The following is a 21025-nucleotide window of genomic DNA, read 5'->3' as shown; positions in this document are numbered from 1 at the left end:
ATTTGTGGGCCCGTTTCTGGGATGCGGGACTTCCCGGAAGCATCGGCTGCTTATAAATGTTGCCAGTAGATTGGGGGGGGGGGGGCAGGGGAAGGTCCTTCCTTCCTTCCTCTAGTGCAGCAGGGGGGCCCATTTCTCACAAGGGTGACTCTTGCTGGGTGTAGCATCGGGTGGGGGGAGGGGCAGGGAATGGAGTCCAGGAGCACCTTAGAGGCCAGCAGAGCCCCTCTGTCAGTTGGGGGTTGTTGGTGCCCCCCCCGCCCCCCCCGCCCTGTAATGGCTGCTGTGAATCTGAGCACGGCCGCTGCCCTCGCCTGGCCTTTGTGTGGTTCTCGGCTGGCGCTGAGTGGGTCCCTCGGGCTCTTTGCCTGGTGCCCGGTGGGTTTGTTGGGATCTGGGGGCACGGCCTGGGTTGGGTGCCCCGGCAAAGCCCCTCCTGCCCAAAGAGGGTGCTCCTGGGGGCTGATGTGGTGGGGGGGGTCTTTGTCCCCTCTGAACGAGAGTAGCCGTGGCTGCTTTGTGGCAGGGCGGCCGGGGGGGGGGGGCTCTGCCTTCCTTGCAGGGTGGTGGTGGTGGTGGGGGGGGGCTGGGTTGCTCTCCAGCTGCCGCCAGGACGGCTTTGCATCATCCGCTCTCCGCAGAGGAGAGGCTGGCTTGGCAGCTCCGGCCTGTTTTCTCTCCCTGGTCACGTGGCCCCAGTTTGCAGGGAGCTGCCTGTGCGCCCAGCCGTGTGTTGTGTGGCGGAGGGAAGGGAGGGGGCCTCTCGCGTCCTCCTTTACGGAAGCGGGATTCTCACCCAGGTCCCCATTGCATGCAGGGCCCCCCCCCCCAGCCCTTGGGACCACCAGAGGCAACGATTGGGGCGTTTTTAACATTCCTTATTTCACCCCCCCCCCCCAGTGCTGGCTGATGAGCACTGTTGGTTCTGTTTCATGTTTTATGGCTTATTATGGTGTTCCCCCCTCTCCCCCCCCACTATGACATGTTGGGAGCTGAGACGGGACGGGGGGGGGCTGTGAATTTAGTGGCAGATTCGCAGGGGGGGGGTTAGAGATGCTATGTAGCAGGCAGGGCAAGACACAAGACCAAGCAGTTGCAGGTATTTTGGGGAAGGGGGGGTCCAATCACTCCCTCCCTCCTCCCCCCTTCGCTCCTGCTTGGAGAGGGAAGGTACCCTGGATGCCACTGTGAACTCCCCAGAGAAGGAAGTCTGGCATGGGGGGGGGGGGGCATGGGAGGCTCCTGAAGTTGTCCTTCCTTCCCCATCCCACAAGGAACTGCTGAGTGGGGGGGAGGGCATCTCCCCCCACTATTACTCCTCTGTCGCTTTGGGGAGGGTCCCTCCCTCCTGGGATTCCATCTGGGGGCAGATCCCAGGAGCCATTGATGGAGCAGACCCTGCAGGTCACGCCCCCTCCCCCTCCGTGGTCCAGAGATCTCTTGACTCTTGCAGCTGACATCTTGTGCGGGAACGTAGGGGGCTCTCTGGTCCCACGGGAGAGGTTCGGAGGTGTGTGGAGTGAGGGCGAGAAGCATTGGTTTGTTGGAAGGTTTGTCCATTGTTCTCCTAAAATGCAACAGGTCATTAGAACATGTCAGTAAAACAGAAAATGTAGGACATGAAAAGAGGAAACAAAAATAACACAGAGGCCATGAGTGACAGAATTTTCTAAGTAACGTCCAATGCTAGATACAGTTTATCTGTCTGTGTTTTGAATGTACTTTTGATTTGTACTTCAGAAATGTCTGTAATGCTCTGGAGCCTATTTTAATATGCCTAATAAAGGTTGTTGTATTGTTGAGGAAACAAATTTAGGCAGAGACTAAAACATCATCTGATTGTCTGGGAACAGAACAGAAAGGCTGCCAGCAGCATCACAGACCAACGATAGGGAGCCCCACGCACAGCTGGGCAGATGCACCTAAAATATTTATGCACGTATGACCCTCTCGTCTGCTTGAAAAGAAATCACAGAGGTTTGCAGTCAGTACAAATGTTGAAGCAATCAATAGCACGAGTAAAAAATAACTCACAAGACCAGATCAACAGAACTAGCAATAAAAAGTACCAAATAATCACCCCCTCCAAAACATTGAGCCCCCCCCCCCCCCCAAACTTAAACTTCAGGCCTTTGTAGTGACAGCAGAAGTCAAGAATGCAGGTGGGAAGAAATTGTACTGGAAGTCAGAGACCCAGCAAGTCAGGAATTAAGTCTGGCAAAAGGCAACTTGACACACACACTAGCAGTAAGTCGGAGGACTGTTATGGGAAGTTGAATCACCTCCATAGAAAAAATGCCCCCTGGCTTTCCCTCGGAGGGTGGGGGGTGTCTAGGCATCAGGGACTTGGATGGAGACAGTGACCCACAGACAGTCCTGTATGGGTGTGATTGGCCCTTCGAGCCCTTGAGCCCTGGGGCGCTTGGGGCTTTCAAAGTGGGGACCAGCGGTTTGAATTGCGTCATGAAATGAGCTGGCCGGCTGTGGACCGATCACTTCACCTGCGTGGCAAGCCTGCTGGGAATCCCAGGAGGTTCAGAGCAGTCTTCAAGGGCAGCTCCAGGTGAAGCGCATTGCAGTCATCTGATGCAGATATGATCAGAGTGGGGATAACTCTCTGCAGACACAACTTAGCGCCCCAGAACGATGGCCCTGCTTCTTAAGGGGGAATCCCGTCTCCTCCCAAGCAGGCCAGTGCATCCCTCCCTCCAGGGCAGGGTTGGCAACCAGCAGCCCCTCTGCCTTGTCTGTATTGCACCAGAGTTCGGCCGTTTCCAGAGACCCGTTTAGTTACAAAACCCTGCCTTTCTGTCCTTACGAGGGCAGCTAATGATTGCGTTCTAAAACCATGGGACCAGTGCTCTTTAACCTATTCATAAATGACCTGGAAGTAGGGTTGGGTAGCGTGGTGGCCAAGTTTGCAGATGATACCAAATTATGTAGGGTGGTAAGAACCGCAAAGGACTGCGAAGAGCTCCAAGCGGACCTTGATAAATTAGGTGAGTGGGCTAAGAAATGGCAAATGCAGTTCAATGTAGCAAAATGCAAAGTGATGCACATAGGGGTAAAAAATCCAAACTTCACATACACGCTACAGGGGTCAGTGCTATCAGTCACAGACCAGGAAAGGGATTTGGGCGTCTTAGTGGATAGTTCCATGGGAATGTCAACTCAATGCATGGCAGCTGTGAAAAAGGCTAACTCTATGCTGGGGATCATTAAGAAAGGAATTGAGAATAAAACTGCAAAGATTGTCATGCCCTTATATAAAACCGTGGTGCGACCGCACTTGGAGTACTGTGTTCAGTTGTGGTCGCCACATCTCACAAAGGATATCTAAGAGAGAGAAAAGTGCAGAGAAGGGCAACGAGGATGATTGAGGGACTGGAGCACCTTCCTTATGAGGAGAGGCTGCAGCATTTGGGACTCTTTAGTTTGGAGAGGAGATGTCTGAGGGGGATAGGATTGAAGTCTATAAAATTATGCATGGGGTAGAAAATGTTGACAGAGAGAATTTTTTCTCTCTTTCTCACAATACTAGAACCAGGGGGCATTCATTGAAAATGCTGGGGGTGGGGAGAATTAGGACTAATCAAAGGAAACACTTCTTCACGCAACGTGTGATTGGTGTTTGGAATATGCTGCCACAGGAGGTGGTGATGGCCACTCACCTGGATAGCTTTAAAAGGGGCTTGAACAGATTTATAGAGGAGAAGTCGATTTATGGCTACCAATCTTGATCCTCTTTGATCTGAGATTGCAAATGCTTTAACAGTCCAGGTGCTCAGGAGCAGCAGCCGCAGAAGGCCGTTGCTTTCACATCCTGCACGTGAGCTCCCAAAGGCACCTGGTGGGCCACTGCGAGTAGCAGAGAGCTGGACTAGATGGACTCTGGTCTGATCCAGCTGGCTTGTTCTTATGTTCATTATAGTAAACATTTATATTATAATAAAAACATGTTAAAACATGCACCATTGAAACAAATTTAAGAAGAGTTAAAACAGATTTAAAATATCTGCAAACAGTTAAAAGACATACAAAGCATTAAAGCATTGGGGAGGAAGGAAGGAAGGAAGGAAGGAAGGAAGGAAGGAAGGAAGGAAGGAAGGAAGGAAGGAAGGAAGGAAGGAAGGAAGGAAGGAAGGAAGGAAGGAAGGAAGGAAGGAAGGAAGGAAGGAAGGAAGGAAGGAAGGAAGGAAGGAAGGAAGGAAGGAAGGAAGGAAGGAAGGAAGGAAGGAAGGAAGGAAGGAAGGAAGGAAGGAAGGAAGGAAGGAAGGAAGGAAGGAAGGAAGGAAGGAATCATTGAGGGAATGCCAAATGAAATAAGAGATTCCATCCGCTGGCAGAAGACAGCAGTGTTGCTTTATTTGTGCAGCCATTCATTTATTTACAGTCTTTTTGGTCTGCCTTTCTCACCAAGATTGAAAGCAGATGACGCCGTGTGAACAAATCTAGGTCGCCAGGCAAAGAGAGCTCTGGTCAGAACTGTGTAAGGGGATGTGTTCAGTTTAAGGGGGCCAGAGAACGAGCGATGTCCTCAGACGAGGGTCACCAAGAGTGAGTGCAGCACAGGAGCCATGGTCCAGAATGTGGATAGGATGGCAAAAAATGGTGTTATACCAACAGAAAATAATGAAACAACAAATGCCCGCAGCAAACTGATAAAGTGTCCTAGATGCTGTGGGAGGATTGGTTGTCCGTTTCCCTTCACTAAAGCATCTTTCTGAAGCCGTCTGGTGCAGTCTATCTGTCTTGCCCATGTAAACAAACCCTCCTGACTCAGTGCGTTTTCCACGGTTTGCAGAAAGCCAGCCGTGTGGGAGTCTGCCTAACTTAATTAAGCAGTTCCCCGAGGTGGGGGCCACCACCGAGAATTCAGGCACGTGGGCATCTTGGGATCTTGCCCGTTTGCAGGGAGGTGCCCCACGAAGACCCTTCTGAGATTGTTACAACAGGGTAACAGGTTCAAAATATTTAAGCCAAAAAGCTTAAGCCGACAAAGGAATAAAAATCAGATAAATGTTTTATTCACGCCAACAAACAGGCAAAACAGGATCAGGGGAACCACGTTGAAATGGCTGCTGTCTCTTACTTTTATAGGTTACATCAGAATAGCAGTAAAAAGAATACACCCTAAAGTTTATTATCATCAATTAATCATTTGAAAAGGGTGGGGATGGGGCAAACTAGTGCCCTTATTGGAAGATGTCAGCACCTGGTTCTTTGACGCTTAAAAGGAATGCGAACTAGAGCCCTGTTTTCTTTTAGTCCCGATGACATTGTCTTTTGTTGCCACTTCTCCTGTGAACAAAAGAGCCTAAACATTTTCATGTTTCTCTCTTCTGTCACTAGAAGAAAGGCAAATCCAAGGTATCTGTCTGGGAGCAGTAAGACCTTAAAAACAGCTGAATTTGCACATTCTGTATAACTCTGAACAAGGGGCATTCTGCTGGGCTATCAAGCTTGCCTAGTAACAGGAAAAGGATAGATTTTCAAGCTTGCATTTTTCTTTATTCAGCTGCATCATGGTTGCCAACTCCCCTTTACAGAAAAAAAGTAATTGGGGGCGGGGGGAAGAAAACCTTTGCTTTTTCAGAGTATATTCCTCTTATGCCTTCTGCGCCTACAAGATGGGCAAAGCTGTCCTGGTGGAGCTCAGGGAGGGAGGGAGGCCGTCCTGTGGCGTGAGGAGCCAGGGCCATGAAGGGCTCGGTATTGGGGAGCCCACCCTTTGCAGGGGGGCTGGGAACGGAGGGGGCTCGTCACATGCATTCTCTGCCCCACTCTGGACAGCAACTGAAGTGCGGCATCCCACGGCCGCTTTCTGTGGGATCAGCTGCTGAGATTGATCTTGCGCCACGCTCCACGCTACAGGGAGGTTCCTGGGTGGGAGCTCCAGAAGTGCACGTTGCAGATTGAGGCCCGTGGAAACATCCCCTTCCCCAGCGCCCCCGTAAGCCCCCGTAAGCAGTGGCAGCATCGCTCTTTCTCCTTATGGGGGCTCAAAGCAACCCAAGGGGGGGGATTTCCAGTCAATGAAGAGGGAAGGGTTAACCTCTCCCTCCCCCAATGTCATAGTTGGAGCCTGTGCCGCTGGCGGGGGATGGGGGTGTGTGGGGCACAAAAGCCCGTTGTTCTGGGCAGAATTCTGCCCAGATCCTGCTCGTGAATTGGGGCAGTTGCCACTCAGTGCTGTGTTGCGGAGGGGGCTTGTGGGTGCAGAGCCTGGGTGGTGACTTTTGCAGAGTGGTCTGGGTGGGGGGAGTGCCTGCTGCTCCAGTCCCCCCTCCTGCAGGGAACTGGAAGCAACGCGTGTGGGTGGGTGTTGGCAGGCGAGCGAGCGGACTTTCTGGCAGTCATGCCTGGCCACTGCAGGGTGGGGGAGGCCAGAGGCTGGATGCCAGAGGCCCCAAAGAGGTGGGGGGAAGGGCGGAAGAGGGAGCCTGTCCAGGCCTGGAGGAGAACTGTGGGGCTGGCGGCGAAAGGGGTCAGAGCTGCAGCCCGTGCAGAGGGCAGCCTCAGGCTTGGGGTTTGGCCTGTTGGCTCCACCCACGAGACCCTACACCCCTGCACTCCGTCTGCATAACCCTTCCCTTCCGACACCACCTGACAAAGTGGGCTTGGACTTCTTGGGGGTGGGGATCTGGGCAGAAAGAGCTCAGGGGCCCCCCATGCTCATGACCAGACCCCTTTTCTTGCCCACCTGCACGTCCCCACTTTCTTGCACGTCTCCTGCCCTTGTTCAGGTGTTGCAACTACCTGCAGGAGCTGCTTCCCACGCTGCCTTTTTGCCCTGACCCAGATGGTGCTGCTGGGCAGTGGGCGCAGCTGGGAGTGCCGCGCCCACTAGGCATGCTGATGCTTGTGCTCCGCCCACAGGCCCTTCTCCAGCAGCGCCAGGTAGCACGTGCCACTGGAAGCACACGTGGCCCAGAACTACATTCCCCACATGATAACGCGCACCGTCTTAGGCAACACTTCTAGGCCCAAGCTTTATGGCTTTATGTGCTTGTTAACGTTGTGATTTTCATTGATGTGTGTTTGGGAGCCTATTTAGGGCCTTTTACTGTGATACTTTGCTTTTAATTTGAATAAACACATCTGTATTTTTGCTACATAGCAATTTAAAATTTTATCTCAACCAATTTAAATTAGCCAGTTCTATCGTAACCATTTGGTTCTGTCCTTGTGTGCGCTTGCGATCAACTCAGAGCTGACTGAGGGTGACTCCATGAGGTTTTCGAGGCAAGAGACGTTGGGGGTCGTGTGCTCTTGCCTGCCTCCATGTTGGCTGATTGAAGCTAGTCAAAGGTCATCCAGGTGACTTCGTGCAGAAAAACAGGGAATTGAACCCCGTCTCCTGGATCAGAGTCTGCCATTCTTAACCATCCTATCCCACGCTTGCTTTTTTCTCCTTGCGGCACTGAAGATTTTTTTGGGAATTAACATCAAGTTTTTTGTAGCCTTTCTCATTCTTGGCAGTGCAGTGTAGCCCCGAGTGTAACGCATTGCTCCACAACATACTTTGCCAGAAAGATATAAAAATATTCCTAAGACATTTTCTTTGCGACTTTGGAGATGTTAGACAACTATAAAGGCACATTTGTTCAGACAGGGCAGGGTTGCGCCACCCCCCCCCCCCCAAAAAAAAGTACGGAAATTGATATAGAATGAGATTAATAAAATATTAAATTTAACACCTGTTTGCGGAGTGGCTTTGTTAAATCTATTTACTGAGGAAAATAAGAAATTGGTACATAAACCTCTCATAAGCTTTTTCTTACAAACAGTGAGAGCTGTTGTAGCCCCGCATTGGAAACCCACGGCAAGATTTCCAGTTGCTCCCTGCAGCCCCCGTGGCACAGGGTGGGGTCTGCTGCAGCCCTGCAGTCCGCCCATCCTTCCAAGGTTGGTAAAAGGAGTATCTGGCTTGCTGGGAATGAAGTGCAGACAACAGGGAGGCCGTGGCAAACCTCCCCGTGGACATGTTCTGCCTCGTAAATGTCGGGATGTGATTTCGCCCCGTGGGTCAGTAATGACCCAGTCTTGGCAGAGGGGATTTCTTTATCTTTACCTGCATTGTATGTACCTTCGTGAAATATCACTTAGCTAAAAAATTAACTAGAGGAAGTTAATGAGATATAAAGTCAAACTAGATGAGCAAGTGAGTGTTTGTAATCCATTTATATCTTTTGCCCGTCGATGCTCCGCCGAGCTGTCTCCTCTGCCTAGTTCGGCCACCGCATGGAAGGAAGTGAAGTTCAGTTAATCAGACGTGTGAAGCTGACGAAGAATCTAACTCTAAAACAAAGGCTGTCATATTAATTGTAACATTTAAATTGCATTTTGTTTGTCTCTTGCCTTTTTATTTTTGTTTACCTTTTTTTCATTTTTGCCAGTTTTTTGTTTTGTTTTTGTATTGTTATGTGTGTTTGTTGAATGGTTGAACAACAAAAAATAAATTCTTAATTTAAACAACCCAAATTGCATCTACACATGGATTTTAAGAGACCCCCCCCCTTCTCACTGTCTCTCTCTGTGGTTTGGGGAATCTTCATACTTGATCTGTGGTCATCTTTTCTTCCCAGTGGGGCCCAACAGGCAGACAGAAAGGGGCAAGTCTGGTTCTCAAAATATCTTCTATGTATTTATAAAAGCCCTTCAGGCGCATGTGTAAGAACAAGGCAGAAAATGACCAGAATTTCTCAGGGGGATATTTCCCTGCAGAATCCTTGGCCTTCTTCCCCTTCACTCTGTAAAGACACACTCTGTGTGTGTGTGTGTGTAAAGGATTCAATAGTGTTGATGGTGAAGTAACCTTGAGTGCATTCCACAGCCCGGGCGATGGGCCAGCTTCATCGGCGGAGACGTTATCTTTGCGCGGGAGATGAAGACTCCGTTCCCATGGGAAGCAGGAGGGGGGATGGGGTGAATGGTGTTATAACCTGTGCTTCTGGCGGGAAGTGTCATTCCTGCCACTACGTGTACGTGAGCTTTCTAAGATGTCTTAATAAACGGACTTTTACACCCAAAAAGCCTTTTATTTCTGCTTCTATGGAATTCCTTACATTGTGGCAGGAAACCTTAATTCATCTATATTCCTAGTGCAGTGGACCTCTGGTGTCTTGACATGGAGAGGTTGAATGTTACTGCGGAAGGTGCGGTAGCCCCCAAAGAGGGCTCCGACCTTTCCCTTCTGGATCTGGAGGAACCGGGCAGGGGAGAGCGGGCCCTGCGCTGGTGGCTCTTTCCGTCCTGCATTATCCAACACCGAGTCTTCGCTTTACTCCGTTGGAGCGAGGGGCGTGACGGCTGACCATGGGGACTTCCATGAGCGTTTAAGGCTGCTGTCTATGGATTCGGCGCACTGTGGGTCCAGGATCTCTACCCGTTTTAGGTGAAGTGGATTACAAACCTCCAGATGCAACCTGTCATGGAGAGGCGGGCCTGACCACGCTTTCATCGCGGCAACCCAGGAATCCATTGAGCGATTCCTGGACTACCGTATTTCTGGTGATGCTCCCAAAGACCCACCGTGGCACAGCACTGGGGCCCGTCGAAGGACACTGGGACTAAACCTGGGATTGGGAGGGTATCCGTACCGTCTTCCAATCCGGACCCCCCTGATACCGGGCCAGCGACCGCACCTGAGGTGCCCGAGGGGAGCCACGGTGCTTCTGGTGTCTCCGATGTCACCAGCTTCCAGATAATGAAGAAGAGTCCGAAGAAAGCCTGCCACTCCCAGCCGGATCTGTTCCCTCTCCCATCGAAGGAGACCTGCAGGATGAAGTGAGGAAAACTGCGAGATGCCCAAGAAGCATGGACCCGTGAGAGCGTCAGCTATGGGAGAGGAGCGGGCACAGTTGCAGCAAAATGGCGAAAACCTGCAGAGGGACTGGGCGGCGCCGCCAAGAAGTCGAACTTCGAGTTGGACCGTGCCAGATGCGCTCAAGCGGACAATATGCTTGCCCAGAATCTGCAATGGGTCCATGATACAGTCCTGGAACACTCCAGACTGGATTTACAGCGGCAGCGTGGCGTTCAGGCTCTGCGCTTGCGCAAAGCCGGAAAGCTCACTGAAGCTCTTAAACGGAGACCCGTTTAACTGGCTAAATTGGAACGAGAAAAAGCTGCTCTTGCATGCGCATCCAGGATGCATTGACCCGCAAGGAAAGGGAGCTGGCTGGGCGTTGGAGAGGTTTCTAAGGAAGGCAGCAGATCAGGAAGCCCCAAGTTGGAGTTTATGCTGTTACCATTGCAACCACGCCGGGCGCCCAGTGGGGCCAATGCGATACCTGGAGTCCTGCCACCCAAAGCGCCAGCGCACCGGCCTTAGCGCCCGATGCACCGGCCCCCCCCGTGCATTAACAGCTGCCTGCCCAACCTTTTGCTCAACCCGGCGCAACCACCGCCCAGCGAGGCACCTCATAGAACTGCCCGTGGGAGCAGGGGCTACCATCGGCCCCCGATACCAGCCTCCGTTTTGATGGGACCAGCTTCCAAACTTCCCTACTCGCTTCATTTTGCAACTCAATGCCAGCACTTGGAGAGACTATGGATGATTTATACCGGTCTGAGCGCGAAAAAATCTGGGACATCGGCTCAGTCCTGGATGGGGCAGCAACCCGATTGGTTCGTGACTCTTTTGGATTTGCAAGGCGAAGACTTCATCGCGACGGTGCCCGCATTCCTCCAAGCCTTAAGAGCTGCCAGCTTTCCAAGATCCAGGCGCCGGAGAATGAAGCTATCCGCACCATCAAAACTATCCAGCAAGGCAAACGCCCGTTTGCAGAAATTTGCCTCGTGAATTTAGATGCGGCGCGCTGCTCGACTTTCCTCCTGAGTGGCTAGGCCTGAACGCATGAAAATCGCGAATCAACTTCTCGGATGCTGTGGGCCCGGCAAGCTGCGTGAAGCGGTGTTTTAATTCGGGTTCCTCGCATCACTATTGCAGGTGGATCCAGTTGGGAGGTCCCAGGTGGCGTCTCGTTTGGAATACGCTGCGTCGCGAGGCCGCTTCCACGCCCAAAACCCGCCACTGTGCCCACCAAGCCAAAGCTTCCAGCCGCCCCACGAAACCACCTTCTGAAACTGCCGTCGCCCGACTGGGGTTGTGTCTTTACTGCGGAGGAGCCAAGGCTCAATCTAGCCGCCAACTGTCCCCAAGAAACAAAACCAACCGCCTCCAGCTAACAGCGCACTCCATCTGCCAAGCCACCACGCAGATCGGGGCCGCTCCGACGGGCTCGTCTAAAGCGGTCATCGAAGGCTGACCCAGAGGAGGGGAAGCAGCTGTTTTGCCTTTCTTCAGCCCCCATGGACATGGGCCCGACTCCTAACGCCGGGTGATTTAAAAGTGAAAGGCCCAACGCTCCCATTACTGTCCAAGCGTTTCTGGCCAACCCCGCTAAACACACTCGCATTATAGCCTCGGCCCTTGTGGATTCTGGCCTGCTCCCACTGTTTAATGCGGCCCCAGGTGGCAGAAGGAGCTAGGTCTGGACCAAATTCCCCTGGCTAAGCCCGCTTATACCATTCAACCCAAATGGGCGGCAGCCCCCTCGGAGACGAAGGACCGGCCCAGTTCAAAACACAAGCCGGGTTCATCCTCCGTTGCGTACCGACCATTGGGAGAAAGATTAGATTTTATTTTGGCTGCCGGTAGCCAAACACTCCATAGTTTTGGGCATGCCATGGTTATTGTTACATGAACCAAAGTTCATTTGGAAAGGAACGGATCTTTGTGAATTCACTGACCCTCCCTGCGGTGAACATACATGAATTGGGGGGGGAAAACCCAACTTCTCCTGACACACACACCCCTCCCTCCTGGCTTCTTTCCAGCCGCATTGCTCCCGCATTCCTATTGGCATCCCACCTGGGCGTGAGATCAAATGATCGCGGATTTAGCCAGAGTTTTCAGGAACAAGAATGCGATCAGTTGCCACCCCACAGAGACACTGACTGCAAAATCGTTGATTATACAACCAGAGGTATAGCGCAACTCGCCCAAAGGTAGGAATCTACGCATGAGTCCCAATGAGGGAGAAGGAACTCCGTGCCTTCTTGGACAAGAACATTTCGCTCAGCGGGTTCATAATGGGCGGGCTACCAAACACTACACACGCTGCTCCCGCTTTTGTTTTGTAAAAAGAAAGATGGGTCTTCTACGGCTTTGCACAGATTATCGAGGTCTCAATGCGGTCTCTCTGTCCAATAAATATCCTTTGCCTTTGATCAAAAGGACCTTTTAGATTTGCACTTTTCGGCAAAGGCTACATTTTTACTAAATTGGACTTAAAGAGGAAGCTTTACTACAGGGTCGAGAATTGCTGAAGGCCTATGAACACTTGACTCGCGTTTAACACAAAGCTTTGGACGGTTTGAATGCTCTGATAATGCCATTCCGGGTTAAATTAGGGGCCCCCGGGGCTTTTATGGCCCTTGTATCAACGAAGTTCTCCATGATTTATTGTACAAAGGGAGTTGTGGTATACTTAGATGACGTTTTGATTTTACTCTACAAACCATAGAAGAGCATGAAACATTGGTTAGAAGAGGTATTGGAACGCTTGCTTTCGACAATTCTACTCTTTGCCAAACTCTGCGCAAATGCTGTTTTTTCACCAGACCTCCATTGACTATTTGGGTTACCGGATCTTTCGCCGAGGGCTTGAAAATGGATCCTCTGCTAAGATTGGCGCGAAGTCCTCCAATGGCCTGCCCCCACCATAACCGCATAAAGAGCTCCAATCTTTTCTTGGTTTTGCTAATTTCTATCGTGACTTTATACCCCAATTCGCTGAACTGACTCTCCCTCTCACAGACCTCTTACGCACTAAGGGTAAAGATCCACTGTCCGCCAAGCCCGGGGCCCCCCTTTCCTGGTCCGAGGAGTGTCAAACAGCCTTTCAACTCTTAAAGTCTGCGTTTACCACCGAACCTATCCTAAAACACCCTGACCCAGATCTCCCGTTTGTGGTTCACGTGGATGCCTCGGACAAAGCACTTGGCGCAGCCCTGTTGCAGAAAAATAAAGATGGTAGGCTGGTTCCGTGTGCTTATTTATCTAAAAAATTCTCTGGTGCTGAACTCAACTGGACTGTAGGGGATAAAGAGACTGCGGCCATTAAAGTAGCACTCTCCACTTGGCGCCACTGGCTGGAGGGGGCTAAACACCCCTTTCAGGTTTGGTCGGATCACGAAAACCTGGCAGCTCTTTCCACCCCCCTCAAGATGTCCGCAAAACAACTTCGTTGGGCCGATTTCTTTTCTCGTTTCTCTTTTACAGTCCATTTTTTCCCCGGAAAAACCAATAAAACTGGCTGACCAGCGGCTCTCGCGCCTACCCGAGGAGGGTGGAGCTGCCTTACAGAGACATTCCACGCGACTGTTCTCTCCCCCCCTCCCAGTTGGGGCTGGCTGTCACCCTCGATCTTCAAAGCGTCCACTCCTCCTTCACCCCCCATCTTGCTAGTCGTCGTCTCTCGGCTTTCCTCGCGGGAACTTTCGAAGAGGCGGGGCTGCCACGAGCCTCCAGCGGAAGAAGGTGACTCCCACCATTGCGTTTGGAGAATGGAGTTTGGCCCGGAGGGAATGTTGGTGACGCGCCTCTCCCTCCGGCCATAGCAGGTTCTTGAAGCTTGCCCACGATGCCCGCTTCGGCTGGACATTTTGGCTTTCCTGAAAACTCTGCATTTGCCCCGCCGACAAAGTTCTGGTGGTAGCAGCGCAATGCGCAAGAGACATTGAGGCATACATTAAGGGCTGCTTTCGGTTTGTGCAGAAAGCCAAAAACCATCCCGGGAAAGCCCCATGGACTGTTGAAACCTCTCGGTGGCCTCCGCCCTTGGGAAGTCATCTCCATGGATTTTATTACGGATTTGCCCGAAAGCCATGGCAACACGGTTTTGTGGGTGGTGGTGGACTTATTTTTCTAAACAAGCCCATTTTATTCCATGTGCTTCCATCCCCTCCGCTCCTAAGTTGGCAACGACTGTTCATTCAACATGTTTACCGTCTCCATTCGCCCGCATTAAGGTGGTCTCGACCGCTGACCCCCAATTCATTTCAAAGTTCTGGAAGGCGTTTTGGGGTTGTTGGGGGCCAGCCCCGGCCGTCGCCGCCCGACCACGTTCAAAGTGACGGCGAGGCGGAGAGAACGAACAGAACCCTAGGGCAGTATTTACGTTGTTACACCAACTACCACCCAGACAATTGGTGCGAGCTTATTCCGTTCGCGAGAGTAACGCCTATAACAATGCGGTTCATAGCAGTACAAAGAAAACCCCCTTTGAAATTGTGTCTGGTGCCTCCTTCCCGGCGTTACGACAACTACCCGCGGCAGCTTTGGACCCTCCAGAGTTTCAACAATGGATTTCATCCCTAGCCGAGGGATGGAAAACGGTCCAGACCGCCTTACAACAAGCTAAGGACTCCCAAAAGCTGCAAGCGGATAAACACCGCTCAGTTCCCTCTGCGTGTGTGGGCTCTTGGGTGTATTTATCTACAAAAAATCTTAGAGGCGTGCATAAATTTTCCAAACTTGGCAAAAGATTCGTGGGACCTTTTCAGATTACTAAAGTGATTAATGATGTCACTGCCCGCTTAGATTTGCCTAACTCTCTTAGTAACATTCATCCTGTCTTCCATTCCAGCTTGCTCAAGGAGGCTCCCGCTTCCGATGCCTGGCACGACCAGCGGGAGGCCCCCACCGACTATTATTGATGGTCACAAGCACTCTGAAATTGACTATCCTGGACTCTCGCTTTAATCGCAAACGCTTGCAATATTTAGTATCTTGGGTGGGATATTCCTCTGGGTATAATCAATGGGTTTATTCAGATATTATTGAAGCCCCCACCCTTATTTGTGCTTTCCACGGCGCCTTTCCGCATAGACCTGGGGGGGAGGGGTCTTCTTTAAGGGAGGCAGAGTGTAAAGGATTCAATAGTGTTGATGGTGAAGTAACCTTGAGTGCATTCCACAGCCCGGGCGATGGGCCAGCTTCATCGGCGGAGACTTTATCTTTGCGCGGGAGATGAAGACTCCGTTCCCATGGGAAGCAGGAGGGGGGGATGGGGTGAATGGTGTTATAACCTGTGCTTCTGGCGGGAAGTGTCATTCCTGCCACTACGTGTACGTGAGCTTTCTAAGATGTCTTAATAAACGGACTTTTACATCCAAAAAGCCTTTTATTTCTGCTTCTATGGAATTCCTTACAGTGTGTGTCTGTGTGTGTGTGTGTGTGTGTGTGTGTGTGTGTCGGCTGGAGAGTTGCATCAGAGTGAGGACTGCTTGCTTAAAGGCACGGTTGTCTTTCCAGGCGGGTAACTCCTTTGGCTGCTTTTTGTCTTTGCCCAGGTCTTGGACGCCTTCCTGAGCGGTGCGTTTGGGGTCCCTCCTGGCCACCACAGTCTTTCCATGGGTAGCTGGGGTCCAGCAGCAGCAGCAGGAGGGTCCGTGGAGAGCTTTGCCGATGATGGATAGCCCTCCCAAGCTGGCTGGCGAAACCCTGATTGTCCACCACATTCCCCTGGTGCACTGCCAGGTCCCCGACCGACAGTGCTGCAGTGCCAGCCAGCGGGCCAACCCCTTCTGCCCGCCCGAGGTGGGTGTTACATGCGCCACCTCCCTTCCTGAGTGGGATCTCTCGCAGACCGACTCCCTGGTCTACAGCAGCTTGATCCAGGCTTCGGACGCGGATCTGGCCCCAGAGGAGGTGGTGGGAGACCCAGAAGGCAAGACCCAAGATGCGACCGCCCCGGGAGCTAACAAGCGGCAGAACCCGTTCCTGCTGGGGGACAGCGAGTCCCCCGAGGACCTTTACGAGGATGACCCGGGACAGAAGTCATTCCACCTCCATGGCGGCAAGGCCACCTTCCACCTGCACGAGCTGGCCCTGCCCCCCTTCCGCCTACATGACACCGCCCCTGCGGTGAAGCCCTGGAGCGCCAGCAGCCGCCTGGATGTCGTGGAGGGCCAGGAAGACCGTCTGGCTGGCGATGACGCCCGCAAGAAGAGCCGCCTGGCAGCGAACTGCATGGAGCTGGACGAGTACGGCTGCCCGCGCGGCGGGGACCCGGCCAGCTTCTCCTTTGAGCAGGAGTGGGCCAGCGATGCCGAGGAGCTGCTGCCCAGCCAGGAGGCGGTGCGCAGCCGGACATGCAGCTGCTCCAGTTCTGAACTGCAGCGCTGCCGCTGCCACAGCCTCTCGAGCCAGTCGGAGCCCCTGGACCAGCAGATGGGCTACATCAGCGACTCCTCCTGCAACAGCTCCGACGGGGTGCTGGTGAACTTCAGCGCCCTCTACCACAAGATGAACGGCCACGCCCATTCCAACCTGAACTCGGCCAACCTGTCGTGCGACTCTTCCTCAGACAGCCATTCGGACACGGGGGCCTTTTACCTGGACTTGCACTCGTCCCCCATGGAGTCGAAGATGTCCTGCAAGACGTACCACCCGGACGGCTCGGAGAAGGCCTGCGGCTGCCACCATTCATCCTCGCCCATCCTGGACGCCAACTGCAACTCCTACCTGCCGCCGTGCAACCCCTGCGCCTCGGAGGGCTCGGACCTCACCGCCTGCTTCCAAAGCCAAGCGCGGCTGGTGGTGGCCACCCAGAACTATTACAAGCTGGTCACCTGCGACTTGTCCTCCCAGTCGTCTCCCAGCCCGGCTGGCTCCTCTGTCACCAGCTGCTCTGAGGAGCATGCCAAAGCCAGCCCCCTGCAGCCCACGGAGTACTACCTGTTCCAGAGGCCCCCGGCCCGGTCGGAGGGGGGCAGCGACCCCGAGTGCTCCCGGCCAGGCTCGCAGGGGGAGGCAGAGAAGGACGCCATCGAGGGGCAGGTCTACATCAACATTTCCCCTCCCACCCTGGCCAGCGGGAGGCAGCGTTCCCGCAGCTACGACCGCAACTTGGACCGGAGTCCCACCGGCCGTCTGGGCTCGCTGGAGCGCATGATGAGCTGCCCGGTCAAGCTGAGCGACAGCCCGGCCCTGGCCGTCCAGGGCTCCTCCCGCAAGCGGGTCACCTCCTTTGCCGAGCTGGCCAAGGGCCGGAAGAAGACGGGCTCCTCTCCGCCGCTGCGGACCAGCAGGGACTCCTCCCTCGAGTTCTCCCCCATCCCGGAGTACAAGAAGGACGGTTCTGTCTTCCCGGACGACTGGGGCCGGCACAGCCAGAGCCTCCCCCCCGAGTCCTTGTTCCACTCCTTCCACCGCAGCCCCGAAAGTGGAAAGGACCTGCGGGGCAGGGGGCTCCCTGAGCAGTCCTGCCCTCCGGCTGTTGGGGAGGCCGGGGCCCATCTCGCCAGCAGCTTGGGACAGAAAGACATCCGGGCCCGAGCGGACGGTAAGCCTTCTCCAGAGGAGAGAGAGAGAGAGGACGTCCACGGTGGGCTCCTCTCGGAGAGCAGGTTGGGGAGATGCCTCTCAAGAGGGGAGACCGTTTGGATTGGGGCCCTTCGTGCAAAACAGGGATTGATGGGGAGGAGTTAGGGTTAGGGTTAGGGTTAGGGTGGGGGCAGGGGTGGGGGTCTCTCAGGTGGGGGCCAGAGAAACAAGCCCTGGGCCCGGGGGCGGGAATGAAGGCTCACGGGGCTGCAGAGAGACAGTCCGCTGGAGACTGTGGGGTAAATGGCATGGGGTGGGGGTGGGGAGGCTGTTGCTTGGGGGTTGCCACCTTGCCTGGAGCCGAGCAAGTATTTTTAGAAAGTGGGTGAAAGAGGTGGAGCTTTGACCCAGCGAGGCTTCTGATTGGCCAGTGGAGATTTTTTGAGAACATCACATTGACCGCAGCTGCCCCCGCAGTACAGGGGGGTCCTTCGCTGGGCCACGGCAGGTATCCCGCTCTGGCAGCCACGTCCTGGCAGGCTCTGCTTGGTTTGGTGGCAGCCACTTTGGAGCCCTCTGCCACACTGGGTCAGGGTTCCAAAGGTGCCCACAGGAACCTCTGCTGGGGGGTGGGGGTGGGAGGGAAGGGGCTTTGCATGTGGTTTCTGGGGGGGCGGGGGGGCAGTCACCTCTCAGGAAGGAGAGCGTCTGTGCCCCAGAACTGGTCTGTGAGGGAAGTAGCTGAGCCAGACCCGTGGGTGTTGCCTGTGAAGCCCTCAGCTTGCAGCAGCCCCAGGAAAAGCGTCCCTGAGGCTTGATGGCAGCAGCAGCAGCAGTGGGGGGGGGGGCGGGGCTGGGGGGGGACGTGTCGGGGTCCCAGTTGTGGGCAGCCGACCCCAGAGGACTCCGTGGCTGGGTCGTGCCGGCTGTGCGGGTGTCCCAGGCCCTTGCTTGGTTCAGATGAGGCCGCTCTCCGTTCTGCTTCTTCCTGCCTGGGATTGAAGGCGTCAGGAGGCCAAACGCTTCACTGTATAATTAAGGTGCACTGGTGGAAATTATGGGATGCGGAAATGAGCCTCTTTGCTTTGGGGTTTCAGAAACCCAGATCAGTGAAGACCTCTGAAAGGGACGGGAAGCCAGGCTCTCGCTCTGCTTGCTGGGCTGGGCTGGCGCTGCCACCTGGCCGGGGGGAGGGGGTGGTGCCGTTGGCTCAGGCCTGCTCACCTGAGAGACCCCTCCCACAGAGGCTGCCAGCCCCTCTCCCGGCAGTCTGTGATTCTATGGGGCTCTGAAGACGGGGGCTTAGAAGTCCGTTAGATGAATACATTTGTTGTTGGTACGTTTTGGACCAGAGCCTGTGTTTGTTCCTTCTCGGGGGCATCTGATTGGCCACAGCTGGCCTTGAGTCTGATCCTGCGCCACTCTTATGGGTGCCAGAGGTCGCCCCAAAGATCCATGCCAAGGAGGGGTGCCTTTCTGGGCAGGCCTTGGGGAGCCGCCTCGTTGGCGCCCAGAACTGAGTCCCTTTCCCTGCAGCGAGGACAACGTTTGTTGGGCCTTGTGGAAGCCGCGCCAAGCAGCCAGCCGACCTTCGGTGGGGGGGCCCTCAGGGGGCCCTCCTGCAGCTGAGCCCAGGGAAGAGCTGGAAGGGGAGAGGTCTGTTTTGCGTCCTGGCCTGGGCAGCATGTGATGCCCACAGAGGGGCCCTCTCGGGTTTCAGCCAGTGGCCGGACGGCCGGGACTGGGGCAGACGGCTCCGCTCTCGTCCCGGCAGGAGGAACCGGGCCTCTAATTGCCAGGGGCCACCCAGGAGACAGCAGGGTAAATGCCGGGAGAAAGAGGGGCTCTGGGTGTTTCTTAGGATGAAAAAGCTGCCCAGGGTTACTGGGATGTGTGTGTGTGTGTGAGCAGATTCAGCACCTTGCCGAGAGGGGGCTGGAACCCAGAGGAAGACTGCAGGCGTCCTGGTGGGGTTTGGATGTTGAGGAACAGTGGAGGGAATGTGGGGCAGGGATGCTGAGAGACATGGAGCCCAGGAGTGGGGGGACCACCCCCACCCATGGGCTTTTTCCCACCGAGCCCCACGTCCTTCCATTCGGGTTCAGTGGGGGGTGGGAAGGGAGGGAGGGAGAGTTGCGGCTTCCCCCTCTGCTCTCCTCCCCCTCCTGCATGGGCAGAGGGGGCCCCTGTGGCAGCCCCCCCCTCACTCCTCCCCTGTGCCTCCCTGCAGGTGGGGCCGCAGAGAGCAAGGCGGTGGTGCGCTACAGCAAGGACCAGCGGCCGACCACGCTGCCCATCCAGCCCTTCGTCTTCCAGCACCACTTCCCCCGGCAGGCCAAGGGCCGGGGCCTGCACAGCCACCTCGCTGCCAGCCTCTCGCAGCTCTACAGCCTCTCGGCAGCCGGCAGGTCGGCCGGCCAGCAGCTGTCCTCCACCTCCCAGTCCTCGGCCTCGGCCACCTCCGCGGACCAGCCCATGGTGGTGGGGGCCCTGGGGCCCGGGCAGCGCTCGGCAGACGGGGCCGCCTCCCTCAGGGACGGGGGCACCAAGAATCCCGTCCCGGAGACCCCTCGCCCATCCCCGCTGGGAAGCTACTCCCCCGTGCGAAGCGGCGAGCCTTTCTTCCAAAGCGTGGACTCTTCCTCATCCTGCTCGCCGACTCCGGAGAGCCACCCTCCCCGAAGCCGGTCCTGCCCCATCTCTGCCAGCCTCCTGCCCATCAGGCCTTCCCCGGCCCCACAAGCCGGCACCCACGCCCACGCCAGGCTCACAAAGGAGAGTTCCCAGCCGGTCTCCAAGGGCCCGCCGGAGCAGAGCGGGCTGCCGGATGAATTCCAGCTCCAGGGCCGGTCCCTCCCTCCTCTGGTGGCCGAGGGGCTCAGCTTGTCCCAGGCAAGGGCGCCCACTGACCCCAAATGGAAGGCTGGCTGCAGCGAGCCCGTCGGCGCTGGATCCGTGGGTCCCACGGGGCCCCGCCCCCTGAACGGTAGGTGGCCCCTCGACCCACAAGGGAGAATTCGGCAGTTGCCCCGTGAACTGGGTCGGTGGGAGGGTCTGAAGGCTTTGGGGAAACTGCAGCCATGGCCGCCACGGAGTCAGTAGTGGCTCCTTCAAGGTTAACAGCCCTGATTTTCACACGAGGCTTCGTGAGCGGGAGTCCTGCTTCCCCGTGTTCTTCCCTCCCCATTTTGAACCCTCTCCCCCGCCCCCCATGCCAGTGTGGAGCTCACGCCTGTGGAATCGCGACTAACCCGCTGCCTTTGTTCTTGTCTGTCTCCTTTTCTCTCGTTCTCTCTCTCTCTCTGTGTCCTGTGGCTTGCTTGCCTTGGGGGGCTGCGCAGCCCACCACCTCTCTCCGCAAGCGCTCAAGTGGCGGGAGTACCGGCGAAGAAACCCCCTGGGGCTGGACCGCGTCTCGGGGCTGGCAGGGCTGGCAGGCAGTCTGGAGTGGAGGCGGCAGGAGGGCCGGCTGCCCTGGAGGAACCCCGCCTTTGAGTTCCCAGGTGCCCTGAATGCGGGACGTGCCAGCTGCAGGCTCCAGGGGTCGCCCGGCCACTGCCGGGACTCTGGCCCCGCCCCAGTGGCAGCAGCCCCCGGCCACAGCCCCCCTGACCTTCTCCAGCCGAGTGAGAGGCTCTGCTTGGGGTGGGCCGCTTATGGGGTCTTAGTCGAATGGCAGAAAGGAAG

The 21025-nt window shown here is 55.2% G+C and overlaps 1 protein-coding gene across 3 annotated transcripts in view; it reads left to right on the top strand.

Annotated features, from left to right (window-relative positions):
* The window catches only part of RUSC2 (RUN and SH3 domain containing 2), a 40023-nt gene that overhangs the window by 6606 nt on the left and 12392 nt on the right, over positions 1–21025 (top strand). For 2 of the 3 annotated variants that reach the window (XM_048503531.1, XM_048503533.1), the window contains exons 2-4: positions 15364–17357; positions 19569–20324; positions 20680–20841. In XM_048503531.1, the coding sequence (XP_048359488.1) occupies positions 15479–17357; positions 19569–20324; positions 20680–20841 (2797 nt within the window). In that variant the 5' untranslated portion in view covers positions 15364–15478. The remainder of the gene's footprint in view (positions 1–15363; positions 17358–19568; positions 20325–20679; positions 20842–21025) is intronic. The other variant, XM_048503534.1, reaches the window with a different exon arrangement.

This window comes from Sphaerodactylus townsendi, linkage group LG07 (assembly GCF_021028975.2).
Source record: "Sphaerodactylus townsendi isolate TG3544 linkage group LG07, MPM_Stown_v2.3, whole genome shotgun sequence".
NCBI classification, from domain to species: Eukaryota; Metazoa; Chordata; class Lepidosauria; order Squamata; family Sphaerodactylidae; genus Sphaerodactylus; species Sphaerodactylus townsendi.
The sequence above is the reverse complement of the archived record's forward strand: the minus strand, read 5'-3'. Positions and strand labels throughout refer to the sequence as shown.